General features: G+C 44.9%; 1 protein-coding gene across 6 annotated transcripts in view; it reads left to right on the top strand.

Moving 5' to 3' along the window:
• MAPK10 (mitogen-activated protein kinase 10) overlaps positions 1 to 23,905 on the top strand; it is a 182,912-nt gene that overhangs the window by 76,094 nt on the left and 82,913 nt on the right. For all 6 annotated transcript variants that reach the window (XM_056856002.1, XM_056856004.1, XM_056856001.1 and 3 more), the window contains exon 3: positions 10,317 to 10,486. In XM_056856002.1, the coding sequence (XP_056711980.1) occupies positions 10,317 to 10,486 (170 nt within the window). The remainder of the gene's footprint in view (positions 1 to 10,316; positions 10,487 to 23,905) is intronic.

The following is a 23,905-nucleotide window of genomic DNA, read 5'->3' as shown; positions in this document are numbered from 1 at the left end:
CTGGCCTGACTCCTTCCTCCATGTAATCACTGGCTCATTAGCTGGTGGCTACACTCGGAGGAAGTGAATGCACGTGCACTTTCTCCCCATGACTGGCAACTTTGAACACATGAACACATGAAGCTGTCTTCTACTGAATCAGAGCTTTGGTCCATCAAAGTCAGTATTGTCTACTCAGACCGGCAGCAGCTCTCCAGGGTCTCAGGCAGAGGTCTTTCACATCACCTACTTGCCTAGTCCCTTTAACTGGAGATGCCGGGGATTGAACCTGGGACCTTCTGCATGCCAAGTAGATGCTATACCACTGAGCCTCAGTCTTTGATTACAGACATTTCCTTTGCATGGTCATACTGTGCAGACAACTGGATGTTTGCACTGGGGTGGGGGAAGGCTGGCATGCTTGTGTCTGCTCTTCCTCCCTGTGTGTTCAGTCAGCATATAGAGGAGTTCTTTGTAGAGGGTTATTGCAAGCAACTATGCGTTTGGGGCATTACACGTAAAGCAAACAGAAATGTAAAGTGTGGGTCCAAGTAGACATGACAGTGATCACAGCTCTGTTGGAATCTTTAGAGGTTAAATATCAGGGGTGTGGGGTCGAAATTGGGTCAGAGCTGCTAGTTGAGAGGAAGAACCCCCATAGAGTTTATTTATCAAAACCTCCCCACTGCCAGCTCCTATTAGCATTAGAAAGAAGTAAAGATGCATACCCGTATTTTGACCATCCATATTTCGCCACCTTGCATGGCTATGAAGAAAAACCTGGAGGACAGGTTCAATAGACAAAAAGTATGCAGAAGCCATAGAATCACAGAGTTGGAAGGGGCCACCAGGGTCATCTAGTTCACTCCCCTGCACAATGCAGGAAATTCACAACTACCTCTCCCCACACCCCCAGTGACCCATACTTCATGCCCAGAAGATGGCAACAAAAACCCTTCCAGGATCCCTGGCCAATCTGGCCTGGAGAAAAATTGCTTCCTGACCCCATAGTCGCGATCGTCACTACCCTGGGCATAGTCAAAGGATTAAACCTCCCTGAATGGTCCTAATTAAAAAAAAAAGCTTTAAAAGATGCTGGGAAAATCAGATGATGGATCTCCTACTATCTCATCTCCTTTTAACCCGGGGCTTTCACTCGGCTTTCGTAAATAATTTTGATTTCCTTAGAAATATAACTTTGGGAAAACTTTTTTAAAGCTATGCTTTGATTAAAGTTTGATAGCTCCACTGGGCACCATCTGTGGGCCAGATCTGCCTCCTAGGTGGACAGTTGGCCATTCCTCTTCCAGGGACATTCATACTGACATATTCCCCAGTTCAGAAATATTGTCATGTGTACCATCTGGCCGACTCATCAGTCCTTTTTTCCTTAGTTTACTACTACCTTTCCCCCCCTGTAATGCTTATTCAGCACCAACAGTGGCACCGAGTACTGTACAAAATATAAAACATTGATCGTTTATGGCATGGATCCAGGATTTCCAACTCCAAGAAAACAAAGCAGGTCCTCATCTGTTAAATCCCCTGACTTGGAAGGCTTTAAGAGGGGAGTGGACATGTTCATGGAGAAGAAGGGTATTCATGGCTATTAGTAAAAATGGATACTAGTCATGAAGCATACCTATTCTCTCCAAGATCAGAGGAGCATGCCTATTCTATTAGGTGCTTTGGAACACAGGCAGGATAATGCTGCTGCTGCAGTTGTCTTGTTTGTAGGCTTCCTAGAGGCACCTGATTGGCCACTGTGTGAACAGACTGCTGGACTTGATGGGCCTTGGTCTGATCCAGCAGGGCTTTTCTTATGTTCTTATGTTAACGGCACACACTTTGCATGCAGAGAGTCCCAGGGTCAATCCCAGTTAGAGGCTGTCAGGCACCACATACTGGGAAAGACCTTTTTCCATCTGAGACTCTGGAGGGTTTGGGCCAGTCAGAGTAGACAGTAGTGGGATACATGGACCAATCAACTGACTCGGTATAAGGCACCTTCCTGTATTTTCATCCCAACACAGCACAACTTGTGAGAGCAAGGAATATGCAATCATTGCTATCTACCATTGTGCCTTGGTATGGCAAAGGGATACCTATTCACATTTTTGATAAGCCTGTGGAAATCAAAGCCCACAAACATCCCTTTAATACTTCCTTTTAAATTTTGTCCCATGATTTATTGGGGCGGGGGGGGGGATGTCAAAATTCCCTGGACACGCATGTCATTTGCAGTAAGTGAAGGGCGCTGGAGTTTGCGGCAGCCACTTCTGAATGTTTATAGGTCTCCACGCTCCATTATGTCTTCTGCACACTTCCTGCGCCAGCTTTGAAGGATTTTATGTAATCATATAGATGATGATTGAATTCCCCAAGCTACATGATTGGTCGTAAAAATGCTCCTCTCAAGCAAATAAACATCATTCTTTCCTACCGTAGCCCTGCTGACTTCAATCCACCATAGTTTCTCTGGTTTGTGGAGCATTTTAAATGCTCCACAAACTTTCCCGTTCCCCTCTTGAGAGTCCTGCAGGAAGAGTGGAAGTTTGGATACTTAGAATTACACCAGTGCTTAATTTCAAAACATGTTCATAAGTTCCCTGGAAATCATTTCTCCTGGACTGCAAAAAACAACAATAAAGGAAAGGTATTCAGCAGTGAAAGGAAGTCAACCTTGAGCCTGAAACTGACTTCTGTCGGGATCCAACTCAGGTTGTGAGCAGAGCTTGGACTGCCGTACTGCAGCTTACCACTCTGCTCCATGGGGCTCCTCTTTCTCATATACCCCGCAGGAAAAAGAATGCAAAGAAATGGGCCAAAACTTTCTAAAACCACTGTTGTTTTAAAATTGTTGAACATCGATCATGCTCTGTGAAGGTAGTCATGAAAAAGGGTACACTGACTTTGTTAAGGTTGTTGGTCTTTTGCTTTGCTTGTAAGAGGCACAGTATTCTGCATCTGACACTTACCTCTTGAGCATGACCATCCTGCTGGATGCTGCTTCTAAATTGTAGATTTGTCACGATATACATATTACATGTACGTTCTGGTGTACTTTTCACACCATTTGTAGAGAGTTCACTAGTGGGTCAGGAAAAGTACAGGACCTTTTATCTTTGACAGCCAATTAATGAAGAGGAAGAAAAAAGAATTATCTTTTAATTACTAGTAAAGTGCTAAATATAGCCTTTTTAATCTTGCTTGAGCAATTATCTAGTGTTATTAAAATATAATCTCAGCACACCTGCATGATATTATAGAAAAGTATGGAGAATCAGTCACATCTGTAGAATCATCGCATCATAAAATTATGTTTTTTTTTAATAGTGGATGTCAGTTGGTCTATAAAAAGTGTCACATACAAAAGTTATTCAGGTTTTCTGTGAACAGAGTGTCAAAGAACATAGGTGACATTTCTCTCTCTGTGTGTGTATTGGGTTTCCTAAATGTTTTAAACCATTCTAAGATAGTTCTTTAAAATGTGATCAGCTTTAAAGCTCGTTTATTTGACCATGCTTGAGAAATGTTAGGAGAGCGGATTTTCCTTGCATGCAGTCTTTCAGGGATTTTAGGGGTAATTGTTTGTGTTTGATTTGAGTCCAGTAGCGCCTCAGAGACCAACAAGGTTTGGATGTGAGGGTGATCTGGCTGCGACATCGGTCACCCCATTGATCGCCAGGGTTGATTTGGCTGATGTGGCTGGCTAGGCGGATGTCCCCTCCCTCACTGCTCCATGTGCGTCCCTCCTGAAGCTGCGCGCTCGGTGGAAGAGGACGACCATCCCAGATAGAAGGAGTGTACTGTTCTTCGGTCAAGGGTATACGATAGCTGCGCTCCCCTGCTAGAACCTCCAAACAAGCTCAAAGAACCAACAAGGTTTTTGGGTATAGACTTTTGAGGGTCAAATCTCTTTTAGTATCTCATGAAGGGAGCTCTGACTCTAGAGCAGTGGTTCTCAACCTTTTTCAAGTCGCGACCCCCTTTTACAATTGCCAAGTAACCTGTGACCCTTGTCACATTTGCATAAATTTGCATAAATTTGCATAAATGACATTTTCAATAGGATAAAGAAAACACATTTGTTTTTTTTGGCAGTCCAGGGTATCCATATATATATAATTACTTTAAATTTTAAAGTTTAAAACAAACAAGCAAATGGTACTACCACCTGTTGCGCAGCGGCTGTGACTGTGTGGCGCGGCAACCTTTCCTGGCATGGAGGAAAGAGTGCCTCTGAGCATGCACTGCGTTCCTTGTCCTCCCCTCTCTCCCCAAAAACTCTTCCAAGCAGGCCGGGGCTCTCTCGAGGAAACACCCTCTCTTGTGACTGGGACACTGTTTGTGCACAGAACTGCAGTTATCCCTCAAAGCTGAACTCCGTTTAATCACCTCACGAGAGCGAAGGGCCAGGAAAGAGCCGAGGGCCGCTTATCCCGCTTGGACTTTTTGTGCCTTTTTCTCCCCTCCGCCAGTCACCACTCCTTCTGCGCCTCACCGAACCTGAGCGCTCGAGGGGGAAATCCCGAACTGCGCATGCACCTCGACTCTCTCCCCCTTGGCCTTGCCAGAGCGGAACTGATGACTCAGGGCAGAGCGGAACTGATGACTCAGGGCAGAAAAGCGAAGCCACACTACAGACATGCGCACTTGGATTCCAGGCTGAAGCTCCCGCCCCACCCGAGCGCGGCTAAAAGTAAAAACAACGTGGCTGTAGCGGCCTCAAGGGGGACCGCCCTCTTCTCCTCCGAGACCTGAACTGGCCAAGCCAGGGGAGCTTCCTCGGCCTCCCACACATACTGCCGCATCATCCGCCCGGTGCAGGTGCGCCCGCGCCCAGGGCTGGCCCTCCCGCCTCTCAGCTGGGCAGGGGGGCTACAGCTGGTGTGCGGCGGCACACCGGCGCATCTCTGCAGCCCGGCTCCTTCTGGCTGTCGGCCGGCCAGTTCCTCACCTCTCTGCTTGGGGTCTTCCCTGCCCTCACAGACGGATCAGGATTACAGGGCGTCTGGGTTAGTCCTGGACAGCCCAGGATGGGGGCTGTCCCAGGACAGTGGCGGCGACCCCCCAGAAAACACTTCGCGACCCCCTTGGGGGTCCCGACCCCCAGGTTGAGAACCACTGCTCTAGAGAGTTCACACCCCGAAAATCTTGTTGGCCTCTGAGGTGCTTTGGGTCTTGAGACTAGCTCTTTTACTGCAGACCAACACAGCTATCCTGTGAAACTTGTTCCTGTCTTCTATTACCTTGGCTAGATATTTACTTACTTCCATCTTAAGCGTCAGGCAGATGTAGAAGAAGAAAAAGAGTTGGTTTTTATATGCCGACTTTTCTACCACATAAGGGAGACTCAAATCGGCTTACAATCACCTTCCTTTCCCCTTCCCACAACAGACAGACTGTGCGGTAGGTGGGGCTAAGAGAGCTCTAAGAGAGCTGTAACTTACCCAAGGTCACCCAGCTGACTTCGTGGGGAAACAAATCCAGTTCACCAGATTAGCCTCCTCCGCTCATGTGGAGGAGTGGGGGATCAAACCCAATTCTCCAGATCAGACTCCACTGCTCCAAACCACCGCTCTTAACCACTACATCACACTGGTGTAAAACGCACAAGGAGGATGGAATTCTCAGCAATCGCCTCAACTTTCTGGTTTTAATTATTCAGCGGCCGTTGCCACTGAATAATTATTGCTATTAATCATTTCTATAGCTTGCCCTGTGCAATGTTCTTTGCCAAGCATACCTCATTTGTTACTGTTGATAAAACAATTAATTTCTTTGGGTCGAAGGATTAACTATGTTCTCCCACACAACTAATGTTACTGGGTGGTGAGAATGACCTTCTTGGAACTGAAACTCTTTATCTGTGGGGGGAAAGGCAGGCTTGATAGAGCACAACAAAATGCCTATAAATGGGTAGAATTAGCAAACTCAGTTATGTCTTGGCAAGGGAGTGCCAAGTGCAGCTCTGTCAAGGTGTTTCCACATCTGTCTGGCCACAGGACTGCTCAGTACAGCAATTGTAATTCTCTTCCTGGGAAAGCAAGATAGTCTTGGCCTCACACTGCAGCACATCTTGGCCGCTTGCTGGAATCAGCTGAAATGTCGCTTGCATCTCTAGGATTAAACTAATTGAAGAAACTGTTTTGGCGTGCTAGAAGAAGAGTTGCTTTTTATACACCGATTTTCTCTACCTTTTAAGGAGAATCAAACCGGCTTACAATCTCCTTCCCTTCCCTACCTTCTGAGGTAGGTGGGGCTGAGAGAATTCGGAGAGAACTGTGACTGGCCTAAGGTCATCCAGCAGGCTTCATGTGTAGGAGTGGGGACACCAACCTGGTTCACCAGATTAGAGTCTGCCACTCATGTGTAGGAGTGGGGAAACCAACCACCACTCATGTGTAGGAGTGGAGAAACCAACTGCCGCACATGTGCAGGAGTGGGGAAACCAACCCGGTTCACCAGATTAAAGTCCACCGCTCAAATGGAGGAGTGGGGAATCAAACCCAGTTGTCCAGATTAGAGTCCACCACTCTTAACCACTACACCACACTAGCATGTTTCCACGGTTCATTGATTCTCTGCATGGTTTACTACAGACTGAGTAGGTTTGCCTGTGCTGGGATCCACTAGATCACTGGTTCTAGCTTACAGTAGATGATTGGTTGGGCTACGTCAGGGCAGAAGAGCTATGGGCGCATCCAGTCCACCAAGAACTTTCTCTTGGCAAAGAGAACCAATGTGGTATCGTGGTCAGCATGTTGAGCTAAGTCATGGAAAAGCCAAGGTCAAGTTCCTACTGTGTCATGGAGCGTGCTGGGTAACCCTGAGGCATTTACACCCTATTGGCCCAGTTTATCTCATAGGGTTGTTGTGAGGATAAATGTGTGTGAGAGAACCATGTATGGCACTCTGAACTTCTTAGAAGGGCAGGATAAAAATGTGCTAGATAAAGAGGGAGAAAATATTGTCGAAGGCTTTCACGGTCAGAGTTCATTGGTTCTCGTAGGTTATCCGGGCTGTGTAACCGTGGTCTTGGTATTTTCTTTCCTGACGTTTCGCCAGCAGCTGTGGCCGGCGTCTTCAGAGGAGTAACACTGAAGGACAGTGTCTCTTGACACTTGACATTGAGAGACACTGTCCTTCAGTGTTACTCCTCTGAAGATGCCGGCCACAGCTGCTGGCGAAACGTCAGGAAAGAAAATACCAAGACCACGGTTACACAGCCCGGATAACCTATGAGAACCAAAGAGGGAGAAAGTTTCTAGTCTTTTTAATAATAGGATGGATCCACCTAGCTTTTTCGCTCAGTCTCAGCCAGTTCTTCTTATTACAGTTCCTGTCCCATGGGAATTTTTTTTCTGTGCAGGTCTCATGAGCATTTTTGGGGGTCAAGGGGGACCCCTCCTGCTTTTTTCACCAGCCAAAAGTCTGGTTGGACACAACCCAGGAACTAGAGGGGAGAAGATTTGATATTCAGCAGCAGTGCAGGACTGCTTGGGCAGAGGGAAGGATGTTGCTGGGTTGGATACAGCCCCTGGATCATAGATCGTCTACCCTGAACTAGGATGTCAATTTCTGTTTGCTCTTTCTTTGATCTTTCCAACCTTACAATTCTACTGGGGAGACCTGATGAGAACTCAGCGGCCGTATAGACGGCGCTCTATTGACAGATGACACATTGTTTAATTTGGTCTGTCGAAGTGGGGTGTGATTTCTTTTTCATCTAGAACGCACGGCTGTCCTTAGGGACAAACTCTGTCTGCAAGGAAATGGGTTTTTTTTTCATGATTTATGAACATCTCATAAGAATTATGAACGGGTGGCACCCTTTATCTTGGCATCTGTAGCCACAGCCTTGTGATGTCCTTACGCTTCTGCCAACCTGCAGCTGAGTGCTAACAATCCTGACGTTGTCGGTGGCAGTGATGATGGGCATTCCGGACACTTTCCATCAAAATAACACAAGAAAACCTGCAGAATGTGCTAAGTGGCGCCGTTCAGTTTGTTCTGCAAACTTGCCCCTCTCTGTCTCTGAGTCCTTTCTGGTTGTTTTGTTTCCCCAGCAGCTTCAGACTGTTAAGTTCATTTTCCTGTTGAGTGGCTTACAGAAGAAACCCCTTTGACTCTTGGGTAATTAAAGAAGCTAATGTTGGCAATTAGCCAGGGGTATATTAACATGCTGTGCTCAGTCTGGTCATGGGTGGAGCCCCTTCCCCCTTCCCAAAGCACAGAAGGCCTCCCCGCTTTCCTCTGCCCCTCCCTCCCCATTTCCCAGACAGCAATCTCCATATGCTGATTTCTCTATCCATACTTAGCAAGGAAACTAGACCGGAGTCTTGGGGGAAAGTGGTTTTTAGCAAGGCGACAAATGGAGAAATGAAGTCTGGGTAGCGGATGTACTATCAGAAGGATGATTCATTCAGCATTTTTCAGAGTACATGGAGGAAGCATAATATTCCAAGGGCACCCAAAGGGTATTTATTTTTATTTGGTGTCTATCAAAGACAGGCTGAACGACTAATTAGACATCTTTCAGTGGCCAAAATACATTCCCCTTCACCCTGAAGAGCATCTCTTGCGCTCAAAATGAGAATGCTCAGAATGTTAAGAGTAAAACAAGAAGGGTATGTTTTGGTACCCTTCAGTTAATATCCATTTTTCATGTGCATTGTTGTTTTTCCGATCTTGAGGGTCCTCTTATTGGCCCATCTCCCCAGTTTTGTTGTTGTGTGTTTATATGTCTGTATTTTTATTGAATTGTTTAACTATTTTATACATGCCGTGTTTTAAATGTTTTAGTGTTTGCCGCCTCGAGGGGGACCCTATTTGGGTGGAAAGATGGCATTAAAATAAAATGAGCCACACTGCTCTGAGGACAAGTGTGGTGTAGTGGTAGAGGCTTTGCCAAACCCCGGGCCTGGAGCTCTCCTGGAATTACAGCTGATCTCCAGATGACAGGGCTCAGTTCTTCTGTTGGAAATGACAGCTTCAAAGGGCTGGACTCTGTGGCATCACATCTCTGCTGAGCTCCCTCTCATCCCCAACCCAGAAGAAGAAGAGGAGGAGGAGTTGGATTTTATATGCTGAGTTTCTATACCTTTTTAAGGAGAATGAAACCAGCTTACAATCTGCTTCCCTTCCTCTCCCCACAACAGGCACCTTGTGAGGTAGGTGGGGCTGAGAGAGTTCAGAGAGAACTGTGACTAGCCCAAGGTCACCCAGCTGGCTTCATGTGGAAGAGTGGGTAAACCAGCTTTGATTTCCCACTCCTTCACATGAGCAGTGGACTCTAATCTGGTGAGCCGGGTTGGTTTCTCCACTCCTGCAAGTGGGGAAAGGAAGGGAAGGCGATTGAAGCCAGTTTGATTCTCTTTAAAAGGTAGAGAATATCGGCATATAAAAACCAACTCTTCTCCTTCTCCTCCTTCTCCTCCTCTTCAACAAATCCTGGTAGTGCTTTGGGTCACAATACTTCCTTGAAATCCGTCACAGGGCCTTGTCCTGCCCCAAGCATGTATTGACTCAAATGTTCCCCAGTGTCTTTGCCTGGAAATTTTACAAACAACCTCTTCCCCCTGCAAAAACACACCTATTTTAAAATGTAAATCATTGGACAGAAAGGTGCTTGTATGACATAATACACTATGATTGCAAAATGTGAGATTAGTTGTTTGCAAAATTTTCAGGAGGTTCTATACTATACAGTCTGGACTCTGGATACTCCTTAGAAAGAGATGGTTTTAGATTTCTCATCCCTGCTGATCTTACCTGGAAATCCTTATTTTGATTCCTCTTCTCCCTTGTGCAAATTGAACCCATGTTTATTTTCATGCCATTTTCTGTTCCTTTGCACCGAATATTGTTTGTTAAAAAGTAAGCACAGTAAACATGCTTTGCCTGCCTTGAACATACAAACACCATTAAACTTGAAGATCGAGTTTGTACAACGTGCATACGTCATTGCAAACATTTGTTCGGCATTCTGCAAACAAATCTACAAAGCCAACCGTGCAAAGCAGAGACCCAAAATATAAATGAATGCAAAACCAAATGAAAGAGGAGAACATTTGCTCATTGTTACCTTTGGAGGAGTTGGAGTGATTTGAAGGGCTGAAATTGGGCTTAGGGCCATTTCTAGGGAAAAGATCACGTGAAAGTCATTAAGAAAGCCAGCTGTCAACATTAAATTGACAGTGAGCATGAAATGACAGTCCGGCTCATGTTTGAGTGCCTCGGTGTCTGCTTCGTTTCATTGTTATGATGCTGGTAGTTTATGGGCATTCTGTTTTCTTTCTCTCCTTGCACCTTTGTTTCCGTGTCTGCAACAGGGATTCGGGAAACAAGTGGATGTGTCGTATATTGCCAAATATTACAATATGAGTAAAAGCAAAGTTGACAACCAGTTCTACAGCGTGGAAGTGGGTGACTCGACCTTCACAGTTCTCAAGCGCTACCAGAACTTGAAGCCAATTGGCTCTGGGGCTCAGGGAATAGTTTGGTAAGTATTACAAGCCCTTTTGTGTGTGCGTGTGTTTATTTGAAGATTCCCTCCCCTAAAAATTTTAATGGGGCATTGCAATCTGCTAGACACGAATGTTTCTCACCACTACAGAAGAGAAATAATGTATGTTCTAACCTCATAAAGTCCTACTTCTTTGTGAGTCTGTCTACCTCTGCCCATCTCTTGCTCCAGTTCTTTGCTGCTGAAAGTACTATCTGAAAGCAGTAATATCTGAAAGGAGCAGTACTATCTGAAAGGGGAGGAGAAAGGAAAGTCATAGACTGTATTTGGGGAACCTTCAGTCTTTCCCTTCATGCAAACCCATTAAAATGGCCTTTCCTCCTAGAAGCACAGGTTAGTAGAAACTCATTCCCCTTGCTTAACAGAGACATCACTACCTCGGTGACATCAGCACCAATTATGCCATTCCTCAACATCAGCTGAGATCTATTTGCATGTCCAACAACCAATCCATGTAAGAGAAGGGGCAATGAAGACTGAAATACAATGGGCATTGATGATTTACTTGGGGTACAGTGCCTACTTGTTAGATTCTTTAGAATAATACTATTATTACTAGCAGTTGATGTCACAAAGGCACTGCTCCCCCCCTTGGTGATGTCACAAAGGCACAGGAACTGGCAATAGCTAAGTGAGACCGCCCGGGAGCTGAGAAGATGGCAGGTGAGGGTGCAAATGAGGCAACAGAGGAGAGAGGAAGGAAGAAGAAGCCAAAAGAAAGAAAAATGAAGCAAAGCCAGCTACAAAGAGATGTGACCAGCCAGGACAATGTTTTGGTGGTTGGTTGACTCACTAGTCCCTCATAAATATTCCCACCTGTTGGTTGACTCACTAGTCCCTCATAAATATTCCCGCTACTGCAAATGGCAGCCGAGGATTTGTCCTCTGTATTGGAAACCTTAGCTAAGCAGGTGCGTGGAAATTTACACTCAGCTGGTGGCAATTGCTTCTGCAGCCGTGCAAACGCTGTCTCAGGCAAGCCCAATAATTCCTCCTCTTGGTGTTCTAAAAGCAGCTTAGATCTGCCAGGTAATAGGTCTCAACCGGTATCACTTTGAAGCTGTCAAAGAACGCATGGTTTACGAATTGATGTGGCCATTAATTCTACTTCGCTAAAAAAGAAAAGAAAAGAAACTGACTTTTCAGTACAATGTATGAATACCATAAGGGGTAGAATACCATAAGGGGTAGAGTCAATAAATCTTGCAGAGTAAATAATCAGTTCTTTTTTTTGGGGGGGGGTGTTACATACGTGTTTCTGGAACTGGATAGGTTGTCTTTTACACTATCCCTGGCTTCTGCCTTGAAATCTTCCGTCTTGTGAAACCCTGCATGTTTTTGGTGGTTTTTGGTGGTTTTACTTCCTTCTCCCCTTCCTACTATATCACTATCAGTGCTCTGTCATGCCTGCATTTTCTTTCTTTGTATTATAAAACAAAAATCCAGTGGCTCCTTAAAGTCTAACAACCTTTATTTCAATATGAGCTTTCATGAGTCACAGCCCACTTCATCAGATAGATTTGTGATGGGAAATCCTACTGGGAAATCTTATCCCTTAAGATTTCCCAGCAGGGTTCTCCGTCACGGATCTTTCTAACAAAGTGGGTTGTGACTCATGAAAGCTCATATTGAAATAAAGGTTGTTCATCGTTGTGCTTCTGTGCAGTCCCGCATGTGAACTGCGCATGCTCAAGGCCAGCCATGGACATTCTAAAGCTCTTGGTGGCGTGAGGTGCTTCCCTTCCCTTTGGCCCAGCTTCTCGCCCAAACTACCCATAAAAGGAAGGGGGAACACCTCCCCCTGTTCTTTTGCCACCGCTGAAGTAGGATACCCCCTTTTTCTTTCTTGCAAAACAAAACTATAAAGAATAACCCTTTGACTCCAAGACCTTTTTTCTTGGTTCTTGTAGGTTATCCAGGCTGTGTAACCGTGGTTTTGGTATTTTCTTTCCTGACGTTTCGCCAGCAGCTGTGGCGAAACATGGACTGACACAAACAGGACTCAGGGTCTTATTCCAAGACACTGAAAGACTGGACAATTCTACCAACTATTTTGTCAGATTGCACAGAGAAGCCATTGAAATTCATAAACATCAGCACAACTTTAACAGAAAAGAAGAGAGTTTAAGAATGAATAAGGCTTGGCTTCCTGTCCTGAAACACTCCAGACTAACAAAGACTACAGTCAACAATAGCCATGCAGATTAGCTTTGGATTTCACACATTAACAGATCACTTCAGGATACAATGGGTCCATTTTAACATACCACACCCTCATTAGCACATTATCTTGATACTTACAGGACAATGATTAGCACATTACCTTTGATACTTTTCGTAGGACAATGATTCAGCTCAACCCTACCCCTTTCTGACTATATATTACTCTTCCTACACACTTGACACTGAGAGACACTGTCCTTCAGTGTTACTCCTCTGAAGATGCCTGCCACAGCTGCTGGCGAAACGTCAGGAAAGAAAATACCAAGACCACGGTTACACAGCCCGGATAACCTACAAGAACCAATGAACTCTGACCGTGAAAGCCTTCGACAATACCTTTTTTCTTGTTGGAGGTTTTTTTAAATATGGTGAACAAAGCCCTATTTAAAAAGTGTTCCAAATGTGGAACCGAGATGGACCAATTGGATGGCCAAAAGAAGTGTCTTTTCTGCATGGGGGAAACGTGACACCGTTAGGATTAGCATTTGCAAACAATTCACTCCAAAGGCTTATAACAAGTGAGTGTCCCGTTTCAAGGCTGCCCTTTGAGAAAGCGCCCTAAAAAGAGCAAAAATATCTTTTAAAAAAACTGGGAGAAAAAATGCTCCGGAAAACCTACTCGGCCCTCCTCAGCTCCACCTGCACCATGCTGAAGGGAAGGGGAGCGCTTTGTGCTGTCAGGAGCTTTAGAACATCCGCTATTGGCCCTGCACATGCGCAGTTCCCATGAGTGCCTGCCCAAAAGAACACTTGATGAGCATTAGTTACAGGTAAGCACAACACATGTCTTAGTCTTTAAGGCGGGACTGGATTTTTGTTTAATTTCGCTGCAATAGACTAACACAACTACCCCTTTGCTATCTCTGTATTGCTGCGAATTTAACAGAAAGTTTCAGGCAGAAGCTCTGCTTAACAGGATGCCTTTTAAAATAAACATGTTGTTGAAAAACATTTTCTTGCTTACATGCAGCTTACTTTCAGTTGCCCCTTGTGCTATGGTGGCAGCTGCTGCCAAAGCAATGTCTTTTTTGAATCTGTAGAGCCAATCAGATCTCCAATGGGCAATCAGAAGCCCTGCTCACTTTCTAAAAACACTTTAGAGACACCTTAGATAAATTAGGATGACATTTATATGATTTTATAGGGCTATTTTAAAATGTTTTAAAGTTTTTACTGATCTAATGGGATGTTTATTTTTGTAAGCTGCTCTGAGCCCGGTTTTGGCCACGCAGAGTGGGATAATAAGTGGAAATAATAAATAAATAATAAAATAAATAAATAGGAAAGGTGCTGTGGTGCCCGTGGGCATCATGCTGGGGCCCCATGCACTAACCTGTAGTTTGAGCCCCTCTGCAAACCAAGACCAAACAGTGTTTTGCAATCCCAGTTTGGAGGGGAGGGTAAACCAAGCTTGCTGGCTTGATTGCAGTGCAAACAATACTTTGCACACAAGTGGGAAACCATTAATTGACTCCTGGGATGTGTTGGGACAGAGTACACGTAAGCACAAGGCTCATTCATACTGCATTCAGATTATGATTTGTTGTGTTAACATCTGAACCATGCTGTTATGAATCAGGATCTTCCATTTGCCAGACAGCACCAGCCCACCCCATCAACCTATCTGTTCAACAGGATCCTTTTTACCTAATGTTGCAATGGCTGCTTAATGGCTGCTCATTTCAAACTAGAGCCCTTTGTTAAATCTTGGTAGCCGACCGGCGTCTTAGAATCAGCAAACTTCAAATGTGCTTAACCTGACCAAGCAGTGTGGGAAAGCAGAGTCTTCCAAAACAGTACGGCCTTCCTTGATTTCTCACCCTTCATGGAATCATAGAATCATAGAGTTGGAAGGGACCACCAGGGTCATCTAGTCCAACCCCTTGCACAATACAAGAAATTCCAAACTACCCCCCCCCACACACCCAGTGACCCCTACTCCATGCCCAGAAGGTGGCCAAGATGCCCTCCCTCTGCCTAAGGTCATAGAATCAGCATTGCTGACAGATGTCCATCTAGCCTCTGCTTAAGCACCTCCAGGGAAGGAGAGTTCACCACCTCCCGAGGAAGTCTGTTCCCCTGAGGAACCACTCTAACTGTTAGAAAATTCTTCCTAATGGCTAGATGGAAACTCTTTTGATTTAATTTCAACCCATTGGTTCTGGTCTGACCTTCTGGGGCAAGAGAAAACAACTCGGCACCCTCCTGTGAGGGTTCCCAACCTCCCTGTGCAAACTCCATAAAATCACTTGCTCAGACGGTCATGCAGAAACAAGGAACTTTATTGGAAACTTCAGGTTAGTATAGGCCCTACAATGGCAAAGTTGCAAGTGCTAGCAATTTCACAAAGACAGAATTATAACCCCTACAGGGAAGCAGATGTCAAATACATGTTATGGGAATCTACGAGATAATTGTGCATGGTACAGGAACATCAAAGATCTCAGGAAGCTCGTTATTGCTATCTACACACCAAGGCCATAGCTGGTGGGAGGGAGTCGGAGAGAGCAAGGGAAGTGGATGGTGGGAAGAGACATTCCAACCTGAGGCCTGCTGGACGCAGCGCCTGAACCAAAGAAAGGCAAAAGGCCTGGACTGCTTTTATGAGCCCAGGGGGGGAGCACACAAAGCAAAAGCTTACCGACCCTTACACCTCCTCTGTATGGCAGCCTTTCAAGTACTTGAAGATGGTTATCATATCCCCTCTCAGTCATCTCCTCTTCAGGCTAAACATACCTAGCTCTCCTTCTACCTTTCCTCATAGTACCAGCAGTGCAATTTCTGTGCCAAGGGATTGCAAACAGCTGATTTCCTCTCCACCCCTTTATTCCCCCCCCCCTTACTGGAAGCAGATCAAATGCGTTGCTTTTGGAAGAGCAGTAGGCATCGTGTGCTAATTGTGACAGCTGGTACTGTTAGAAAAAGGTTCTCTGCAAGCTCATCTTGTTTCTAGCTGAAAGCTGTGCTGTGGCTGAGTGTTAGTAGAGTGAGAGTCCTGGGATCTTTAAAAAATCCATAGAAACGCAGATGTTTATAAAAGATTGTGTTTTAATCACTGCTACAACTGCGATTGGAGTTCCATAGCTGTAGCGCGTGTGACTTTTACGGGTCCATTCATCTCTTGCTGAAGTGAGAGCTTCAATGGGGGACTTGCAGTAACCCAGAATTGTAAATGTCAAACAGCCCATTCCTGAGGTGGGGGGCTGAAGGGGCTCCGGAGGCGGTGTGACCCCGCCGCCAGAGAGTAAGTGGCGGTGGGGGCATTTCTGTCAGCAGCTGGACACCTTGGAGCTCCACGGCGTTCCTCCGATGCCACAGTCTCTCCAGGGCCTAAATCCCGGAAGAGAAATGCAGCGCCGGCGTGGGGAGGGGGGCATTCCCGGGGCATTCTTGGGGGCAGAGCTGATGGTAGTCAGCTTCCAATGCCCCTCCAGCCCAGAAACGCACCCTTCAGCAACAGTGTTGCTGTGCCAGCCCATTCCTGAGGGCAGCCCATTCCTGAGGGGAGTGGTTGTACTGGTGGCTCAAGGCATCGCAGTGCCGCCGCCTCCAAAGGAGGATCCAGCCCCTCCCACTGAAGCTGGGAAGCTGCCCTTACTTGCAAGCCCCATGGATCAACTCCATAGAGTCCCACAGGGCTACGCCACCTAAAAAGGTGGTGTAAATGCAAGGGCAAAGGGGGTGTTCCCGGCCTGAAGGGGGCTTAGGAAGCAGCCTAAAGGCGACTCCACCCCCCGAATGCCCCCTGGGACGACGGCGTACCTGGGACAATGAAGGTAGGTCAAGTTGGCATCCTGGGGCCACGCTGCCACGGCAGCGCTGGGAGGCCAGCATCCGTGCCCCAATGCCAGCGCCTGTGCCGGTTGCAGTGGCGCAAGAGGCCCGGCTACTGGTGCAAGCAGTGCAGACACTGGCGTGGGCCCTTTTACACTTCCTAAGATCTTTTGCCCTCCCAGGTCAGGAATGGTCCCTCACTTTTTTAAAAAAGAAAACCTGCTAAGCCTATTGTTACAACACTACAGCAATATATTGATATTTTAATACCGTTTTAAAAAAGAAAAGAATTTTTTTTCCCAGGGTCCTCAGGGTGGGAAGAGAAGAGGGAATGGTTTGACCGCGAAAGTCCAGTCACCAAACAGTGGGCTGGAGGTGGGTGGGAGCGGGTGGGACAAAGACATTCAACATAAACATTACACATAAGGAAAAAGCGGACTCAAAATTGGCTTCTAGAGAAACATCAGAGTAAAAATGGTCTCAAAAGAACCAGAAAAAAAAATGAGGGAAGAAACAAAAAACTTGAAATGAAAACTAAAGGTACAAAAATGTGTGCAGAAATCAGGGGATAAACTGAAGCAGTGTTGGGCCAGAACTGACCCCCCACTCCCCCCCAAAAAATACCAGTGGAAAAGCCCAAAGTCATGTCATGCTAAATATCAGAAATGGTTAATCCGCAAATCTCGGCTTCATCAATTAATGCAATGGCTAGTCATAATTGCGTTAGCTTAAAGTTTTTCTTCAAAGGAAGGCTTTTACAAAGATTTTGTCCATGACAGCTGGCGTAGGATGGACTTCTAAAATAAGCCGGCTATTATGAGATTTCTTCAATCATCCCATGTAGTGTGCCGTTGAGGGAATGCATTCCTAGAGCAATTGTCTCATATTCCTTGCCTGGTCAGCTGGGTTGCCTTCTTAAGGGCTATACATCTGAAGATTAATAGTTAGAGTTGGATTTACCATGTAATAGATCACCTCTTCCTTGGTATTGGAAACAGACACCCACCATAGGTTTAGCAGTGTGCTACTGAAGGATTTAGAATTTTTACCTCTCTTCTCCACCTATCTCACACTGTGCTTCACTGGATTCAGGGCCTCCAAGAGGTTCGAGGTTCAGGGACAGGCTGTGGCTCAGTGGTAGAGAATATACTTGGCAGACGGACGGTCCCTGGTTCAATCCCCAGCATCTCTAGTTAAAAAGATAAGGTAGGAGGTGATGTAAAAGGCCTCTACCTGAAACCCTGAAGAGCTACTGCCAAGCTATTTATGCAGGGTCGATTCTGTTCCTCGCTCAATGCTGATTTTTTAAATCCGACCTTTAAAATGGCTATTCACGGTCCCGATGCAAGAGGAGAAAGTCAAACAAATTCCACCCCCACTCACCTGCTCCTTCATTCCTTCATTTGCATAGCCATTAGCAATAGTCATTTGCGTAGCTAAGCCGCGGCTGGGATTCTGCATGCTTCCTTTCCTTTATCCCTTAGAAGCTCCTTGATCCATTGATCTTGAGCAGCATATACCTAATGTTTGAGGGATATAAGGACTGAAACAAATCTTGCCACTGACAATGTAGCCTTGGGATCCCTGTCACTTAGTAAAAAAGGCATTATGTCAGACACAGAGGCATTAGATTTATATGTTAAAAGGGGAGAGATATAACGTGATTGAAGTTCCTCGTAAAAGCGGCATTCCAAGAGGGCATGAGCTAGTGAATCGATAGAGCCAGAAGAGCAAGGACAGGTCCTGTCTAGGTATGGTATATTCAAAATTCTGTCCTGCATAACCATAGAGGGGTTAGCATTCAGTCTAGTTCACTGGTTCCCAACCGGGGGTCCGTGTATCCCCAGGGGTCCGTGAGAACTAAATTAAGGTCCGCAAAACAAAGTTATAAACCCATAATAAATTAATATTTTCAATTAAAAGTTCTCTATTTAAAAATATATATTCAAATATTTTTCTAAGTTTAATGTTTAACTAACAGTTATGATTAAAGTTTATTTTCAAATTCTCAGAATTTTTATTTTGAACCTTGGGGTCCCTGCACCGAACAAAAAAGTCCTAGTGGTCCCTGGTCAAAAAAGGGTTGGGAACCACTGGTCTAGCTAAACAGAAGGCTCTAGAAAGACAAGGAGTTGTCAAATAATAAGTATAAGCAGGCAAACCACGTGGTGGTGATATTCCAAAGAACTGCGATGAGTAAACGTGGACATGCTTCCTTCAGTAAATGCTTCGATGCGGGGGTGGAGCAAATACAAAAGGTCGCGTTAAAGGGGCTCTTAAGAAATGCGAAGTGGGTATGCACCGGCCTCACAGTGACGTCTGGAATGACGGTTCAGTGTGAAGAAATAAAAAAAATGTGTGGGGCACTTCATCCTGGAAAGTGCTTCTAACTACCAAGCATAAATGGTCTGAGTAGACAGTACTGACTGTGGTGGGCCAAAGGTCTGATTCAGTGTAAGGCAGCTCCGTGTATCTGTGAGGTAGCCGTGGCTCTTTACTGGCTCAGGCTTTTTCCAGGGAGGAATCTGATCAAGGGGCAAAGTGGAATCATAGGCCATAGGCACAGAAAGACAGTGCAGACAATTGAAGAGAGCAGGTAGTAGAATAATTGGCAGGAACCAAGAGAAATAAAGAAAGGCTTGTCAGAAAGCAAAGAAGCGATCAGGAGTGGAGTGTGTACTACAAGCAGATGGTGCTTTGTTGGACTGACCAAGTTTGTATAGGGGTAAGAAAGAGCTGTGACGAATCCCCGTGGGAAGGGGTGGAACAGGGCAAAGGGCCAGCCCGTGGCTTTCTAGTGATACCATGGGTCAAGTTCCTGTCCATCTCCTGAAAGAAATACGGTTCAAATCTGGCTGTGATGCTTGCCCTCAGCTCCGATTATATAAGGGTACAAATACTGAAAGCAGAAAAACAGAAGCAGAAAAACAAAAAGTTGCATTTCTGGTCATCGTCTTTATTGTCTTTATTATCCTCCTAAATCACATCACCCAGCTGGGTGACCTTGGGCAACTTACAGCTCTGTTAGAGCTCTCTCAGCCCCATCTACCTCACAGGGTGTCTGTTGTGGGGAGGGGAAGGGATTGTAAGCCGGTTTGAGTCTCACTTAAGTGGTAGAGAAAGTTGGCATATAAAAATCAACTCTTCTTCTTTTATGGCTTGGTTGTTTTGATGTCTTGTTTACTATTGAGAGTTTTAGTACTTTTTAAAATGATTTTGTTGTATTGTTTTATTTTGTGAGCTGCCTTGAGCAGGTCTTTGGTCAGGTGACGTATACATTTTCTGAATGAATGAACGAATGTGGATGTGGCAGGTAGACATCCAGTATAGGATAAAAACACAAACTCTGGAGCAGGAATTACTGTTGGAACTTTTTCAGTCTTTGAGTTGTAGAGCAATAAAAAGAAAAGGTTGACATGTAATTATTTGACAAATCCTTCCTTCCATTTGATGAAGCCCCTTTCTCCGCTGTTGCTGATGCTATCAAGGAGTAGAGGAAGTGGGCACATATTTCACATTTATGCTCTTATGCTTCATACACTTCTTGCTTGGATGCAGAAATATTTCTGATCATGATGTGGCGCCATGAAATATAGCATTTGGGGAACATACATTTCCGCAGGTGTCATTTTTCCATCCTTGCAGCTATTTCTGACATCAGCTGGAATGTCTTTCGGGGGCAAAATGAAAGAACTGGGTCTCATTTGTTTACATCGTTCATGTGGCCACTGTCTTTAATATCTTCCAAAATCACACCTAAATCATAACAGAAAGAAAACTAGTTTCACATGTTGAGTTAGAACTCCCAGTGGGAATTTCTGAGGTTTGTTGAATTTTATTGTGGCTCAGTGGCAGATCATCTCCATGGCATGCAGAAGGTCCTGGATTCAATGCCTGGAATCTCCAGTCAAAAATGATCAGATAGTAGGCAGAGAGATTCTGGAGAGCCTCTGTCAGCCTGAGCAGACAATGCTGACCTTGATGGACCAAGGGTCTGATTCAACATAAGGCAGCTTCATGTCTTTATGCATGTATTCAGTGAAGCTGTTGATTGACAAATCCTCCAAGATTTCGTCTATGTCTCCATTTAAAAACCCATCTAATAAAGTGGCAAATCTTTTTATAGAGAATTCCATAGGTTAAAAACATTTTTTAATCTCTAGACATCTTCCAGCAGCCTGGATAGCCCAGTTTAGCCCAAGTTCATCAGAATTTTGGTCGGCCATGGTTAGCTCTTGGATAGGAGACCATCAAGGAAGAGTGGGGTTGCTGCATGGAGGAAGGCAATGGCAAACCACCTCTGCCAATGTTTTGCATGGAACACCCCACGAATGGGGTTGCCATGAGTCAGTTGCAACTCTATGGAATGTTCTTGTGAAGAAATACTTCCTTTTCTCTGTTTTGAATCTCTCACTCTCCAACTTCAGCAGATGACCCCGCGTTCTAGTATTATGAGAGAGGGAGAAAAGCTTCTCCCTGTCCACTTTCTCCATACCATGCATAATTTTATAGACCTCCATCATATCTCCCCTTAACTGCCTTCTTTCCAAGCTAAACAGCCCTAAGCATGTTAACCGTTCCTGATAGGACAGTTCCTCTAGTCCCCTGATCAGTCTGCAGGGTTTCCAGTTGCCTACAACAGCATGGGGTTTCAATAGTGGTGGGTTCTCTGGCACTGTTTGCTGCTCTTTTCTCCATGACAGCATCTTGTTTTTCAAAGTTCTTCTGGATGTTACTGACTTTCCTCCTCCTTCCATGGCACAGTATGCATGACCCTACCTCGGCACAGCCAGCCTAGGTATTCATTATTTCAACACAAGTGATCTTTCCATTTGTCTACATATTACCAGACAGCAATAAGTCGATAATGTGATGTTGCCGTGGGAACCTACTGTGTTCTTTCGGCAATCCATTTTCTCTTCACTGTGACCCTGCTGTTCATAACAACTAGGTATACATGAAAAGCTCTCTGAAGCTCACTAATTTCCTCAAGCTGTTCAGCAGCGCCGGTCCAGTAGTATGCCACAATAAAACCAGGTGGGGACAGTGTGTTTCTAGCAGCAATTATCTAAATTGCCTAGTGCTTAAGTACTATGTTTATATATTTATTTATTTGGTTTTAACCCACCCTTTCTTGACCAAGGTTGGGCTCAGGGCAGCTTAAATAAAGTTAAAGCCCCCCTGTGCAAGCACCGGCTCATTCCTTACCCATGGGGTGATGTCACATCCTGACGTTTTCTAGGGAGACTTTGTTTACGGGGTGGTTTGCCAGTGCCTTCCCCAGTCATCTTCCCTTTACCCCCAGCAAGCTGGGTCCTCATTTTACTGACCTTGGAAGGATGGAAGGCTGAGTCAAACTTGAGCTGGCTACCTGAACCCGACTTCCGTCGGGATCGAACTCAGGTCGTGAGCAGAGCTTGGACTGCAGTACTGCAGCTTACCACTCTGCACCACAGGGCTGCTTACATCCAATAAAATGTTCATAATATTCCAGTTACAACACAAAACCATATATTATATAAATGTCATTAAAAAACCTATAGAAACTTGACAATTTGACAACTAAAACAAAACAAAAAGTTCCAATGACTCCTTTAATATTGGTACCAGTGGCGTCAGAGCCAGGTGCAAGGCGGAATTAATAGATGTAACAGTACAGGAATTGGGCAGGGTGGCACAGAGAGTGCGGGGACAATCCTCAACACTTTCCCATGTGTTTTGGGATGGAGGATGGTGACATAACCTGATATTTTTCTGTAGTTTTATATTTAAAAGAAGGGGAGGGAGACCAAAGAGGGTGGGGTTGGATCTAACTAGCTTTTTCACCCAGTCTTGCACACATGAAGTTGCCTTATACTGAATCAGACTCTTGGTCCATCAAAGTCAGTATTGTCTACTTAGACTGGCAGTAGCTCTCCAGGGTCTCAGGCTGAGGTCTTTCACATCACCTACTTGTCTAGTCCCTTTAACCGGAGATGCCAGGGGTTGAACCTGGGAGCTTCTGCATGCCAAGCAGATGCTCTACCGCTGAGCCACAGCCCCTCCCCAATTCTCTGGCCCAATTCTCCCCTTTCCCACATGGCTTTTGGCTATGCAGGTCCCATGAATCCACTGCATAGCCTTTTTGGGTGGTCAAAGGGAATCTCCTCTCTCCTTTTTTGTCCAAAGAAAAACTGGTTTGGTCCAACCCATTGTTTGTGCATCAAGTACATTACTGCTACTTTTAGGCTTGGATCCCATGATAAATTTCCACTGATGGAAGGGGAAGGGCGATTTCCCCTGATTCCCCTTTCCTATTGCAGACTGAATTCACCTCTCATGCTTTGCCTGAGCATCTTGGATCCCAAGGTTTCATTTCACTGATGGAAATGCTTTACATGACTGGAGCGTTACTATGGGATCAAACTCTTCTGCGTGCTTGGTTTTAATTTGTGTGCAATTGTTTGTTAATTTATTTTTATTTGTACTGGTTGTTAATTTTTGTTTTTTATCTTGCATGTCTGTTTTTGTCTTGATGATTAAGTTTTTGTGTGCTTTCAGCTGGCTGCTATATTGTTACGTACCTTAGGTTTAAGAATATACAGCAGTTATAAAAAAAAGAAAGAAAAAAAGAATATACAGCGGGATATATATGCTTTAAATATGTACATTATGGCTTGTATCCAGCAATGCACAAGTGGAAATATAAACAGGCCTTAGTGTAGTTCCATTTGTGCAAGACCTTGTGCATCACCTAACACTTTGCTCCCTGTCTATTGTAGTGCCCAGAAACTCATTGTACAATATCTTGTGCAAGCAGAAACACAAGATATGTGTTTCTGCAATACGTTTGACTAAATGAAAGCAGCTACTGTGATCTTTTTCTTTTGTTTCTTCTCATGCAAGCGGAAATTTTGTGCTGGATCTAACTCCATAAAATACAAAACAAATGCATAGCAATGGGACACATGCACCAGACATAGAAGAATGGCTTAAGAAAGTTTAGTTTACCATACTTATGGCAAAATTTTCCACTTACAAAAGATTTGAGGAAGGGAATAGATTTTCTCAAAGTCAGTTTGTTCAAATGTGGCTTCAGTTTATTATTATATTGGAAAAAAACTAATCCAAGAGACTTTGTAAGAGATGAGATATTAAATCTTTTTTTTAATGAGGAAATTCCTGCGATTTCTCTCTCTCTCTTTTCATCTCTCTTAATCTATGTTGTGATTTATCTGGTCAGTAATTGCACAAATATATAATTGCATAAAAAATAAGTCTTGATCCATCAGGTCAGTATTGTCCAGTATAGTCTGCTCAGACTGGCAGCTTCTGCCTCACTTGATTCTTTTACCTGGAGAGGCCAGGGATTGAACCTGGGACCTTCTGCATGTCAAGCAGATGTTCTTGCACTGACCC

The sequence above is a fragment of the Euleptes europaea genome, chromosome 9 (genome assembly GCF_029931775.1).
Source record: "Euleptes europaea isolate rEulEur1 chromosome 9, rEulEur1.hap1, whole genome shotgun sequence".
NCBI classification, from domain to species: Eukaryota; Metazoa; Chordata; class Lepidosauria; order Squamata; family Sphaerodactylidae; genus Euleptes; species Euleptes europaea.
The sequence above is the reverse complement of the archived record's forward strand: the minus strand, read 5'-3'. Positions and strand labels throughout refer to the sequence as shown.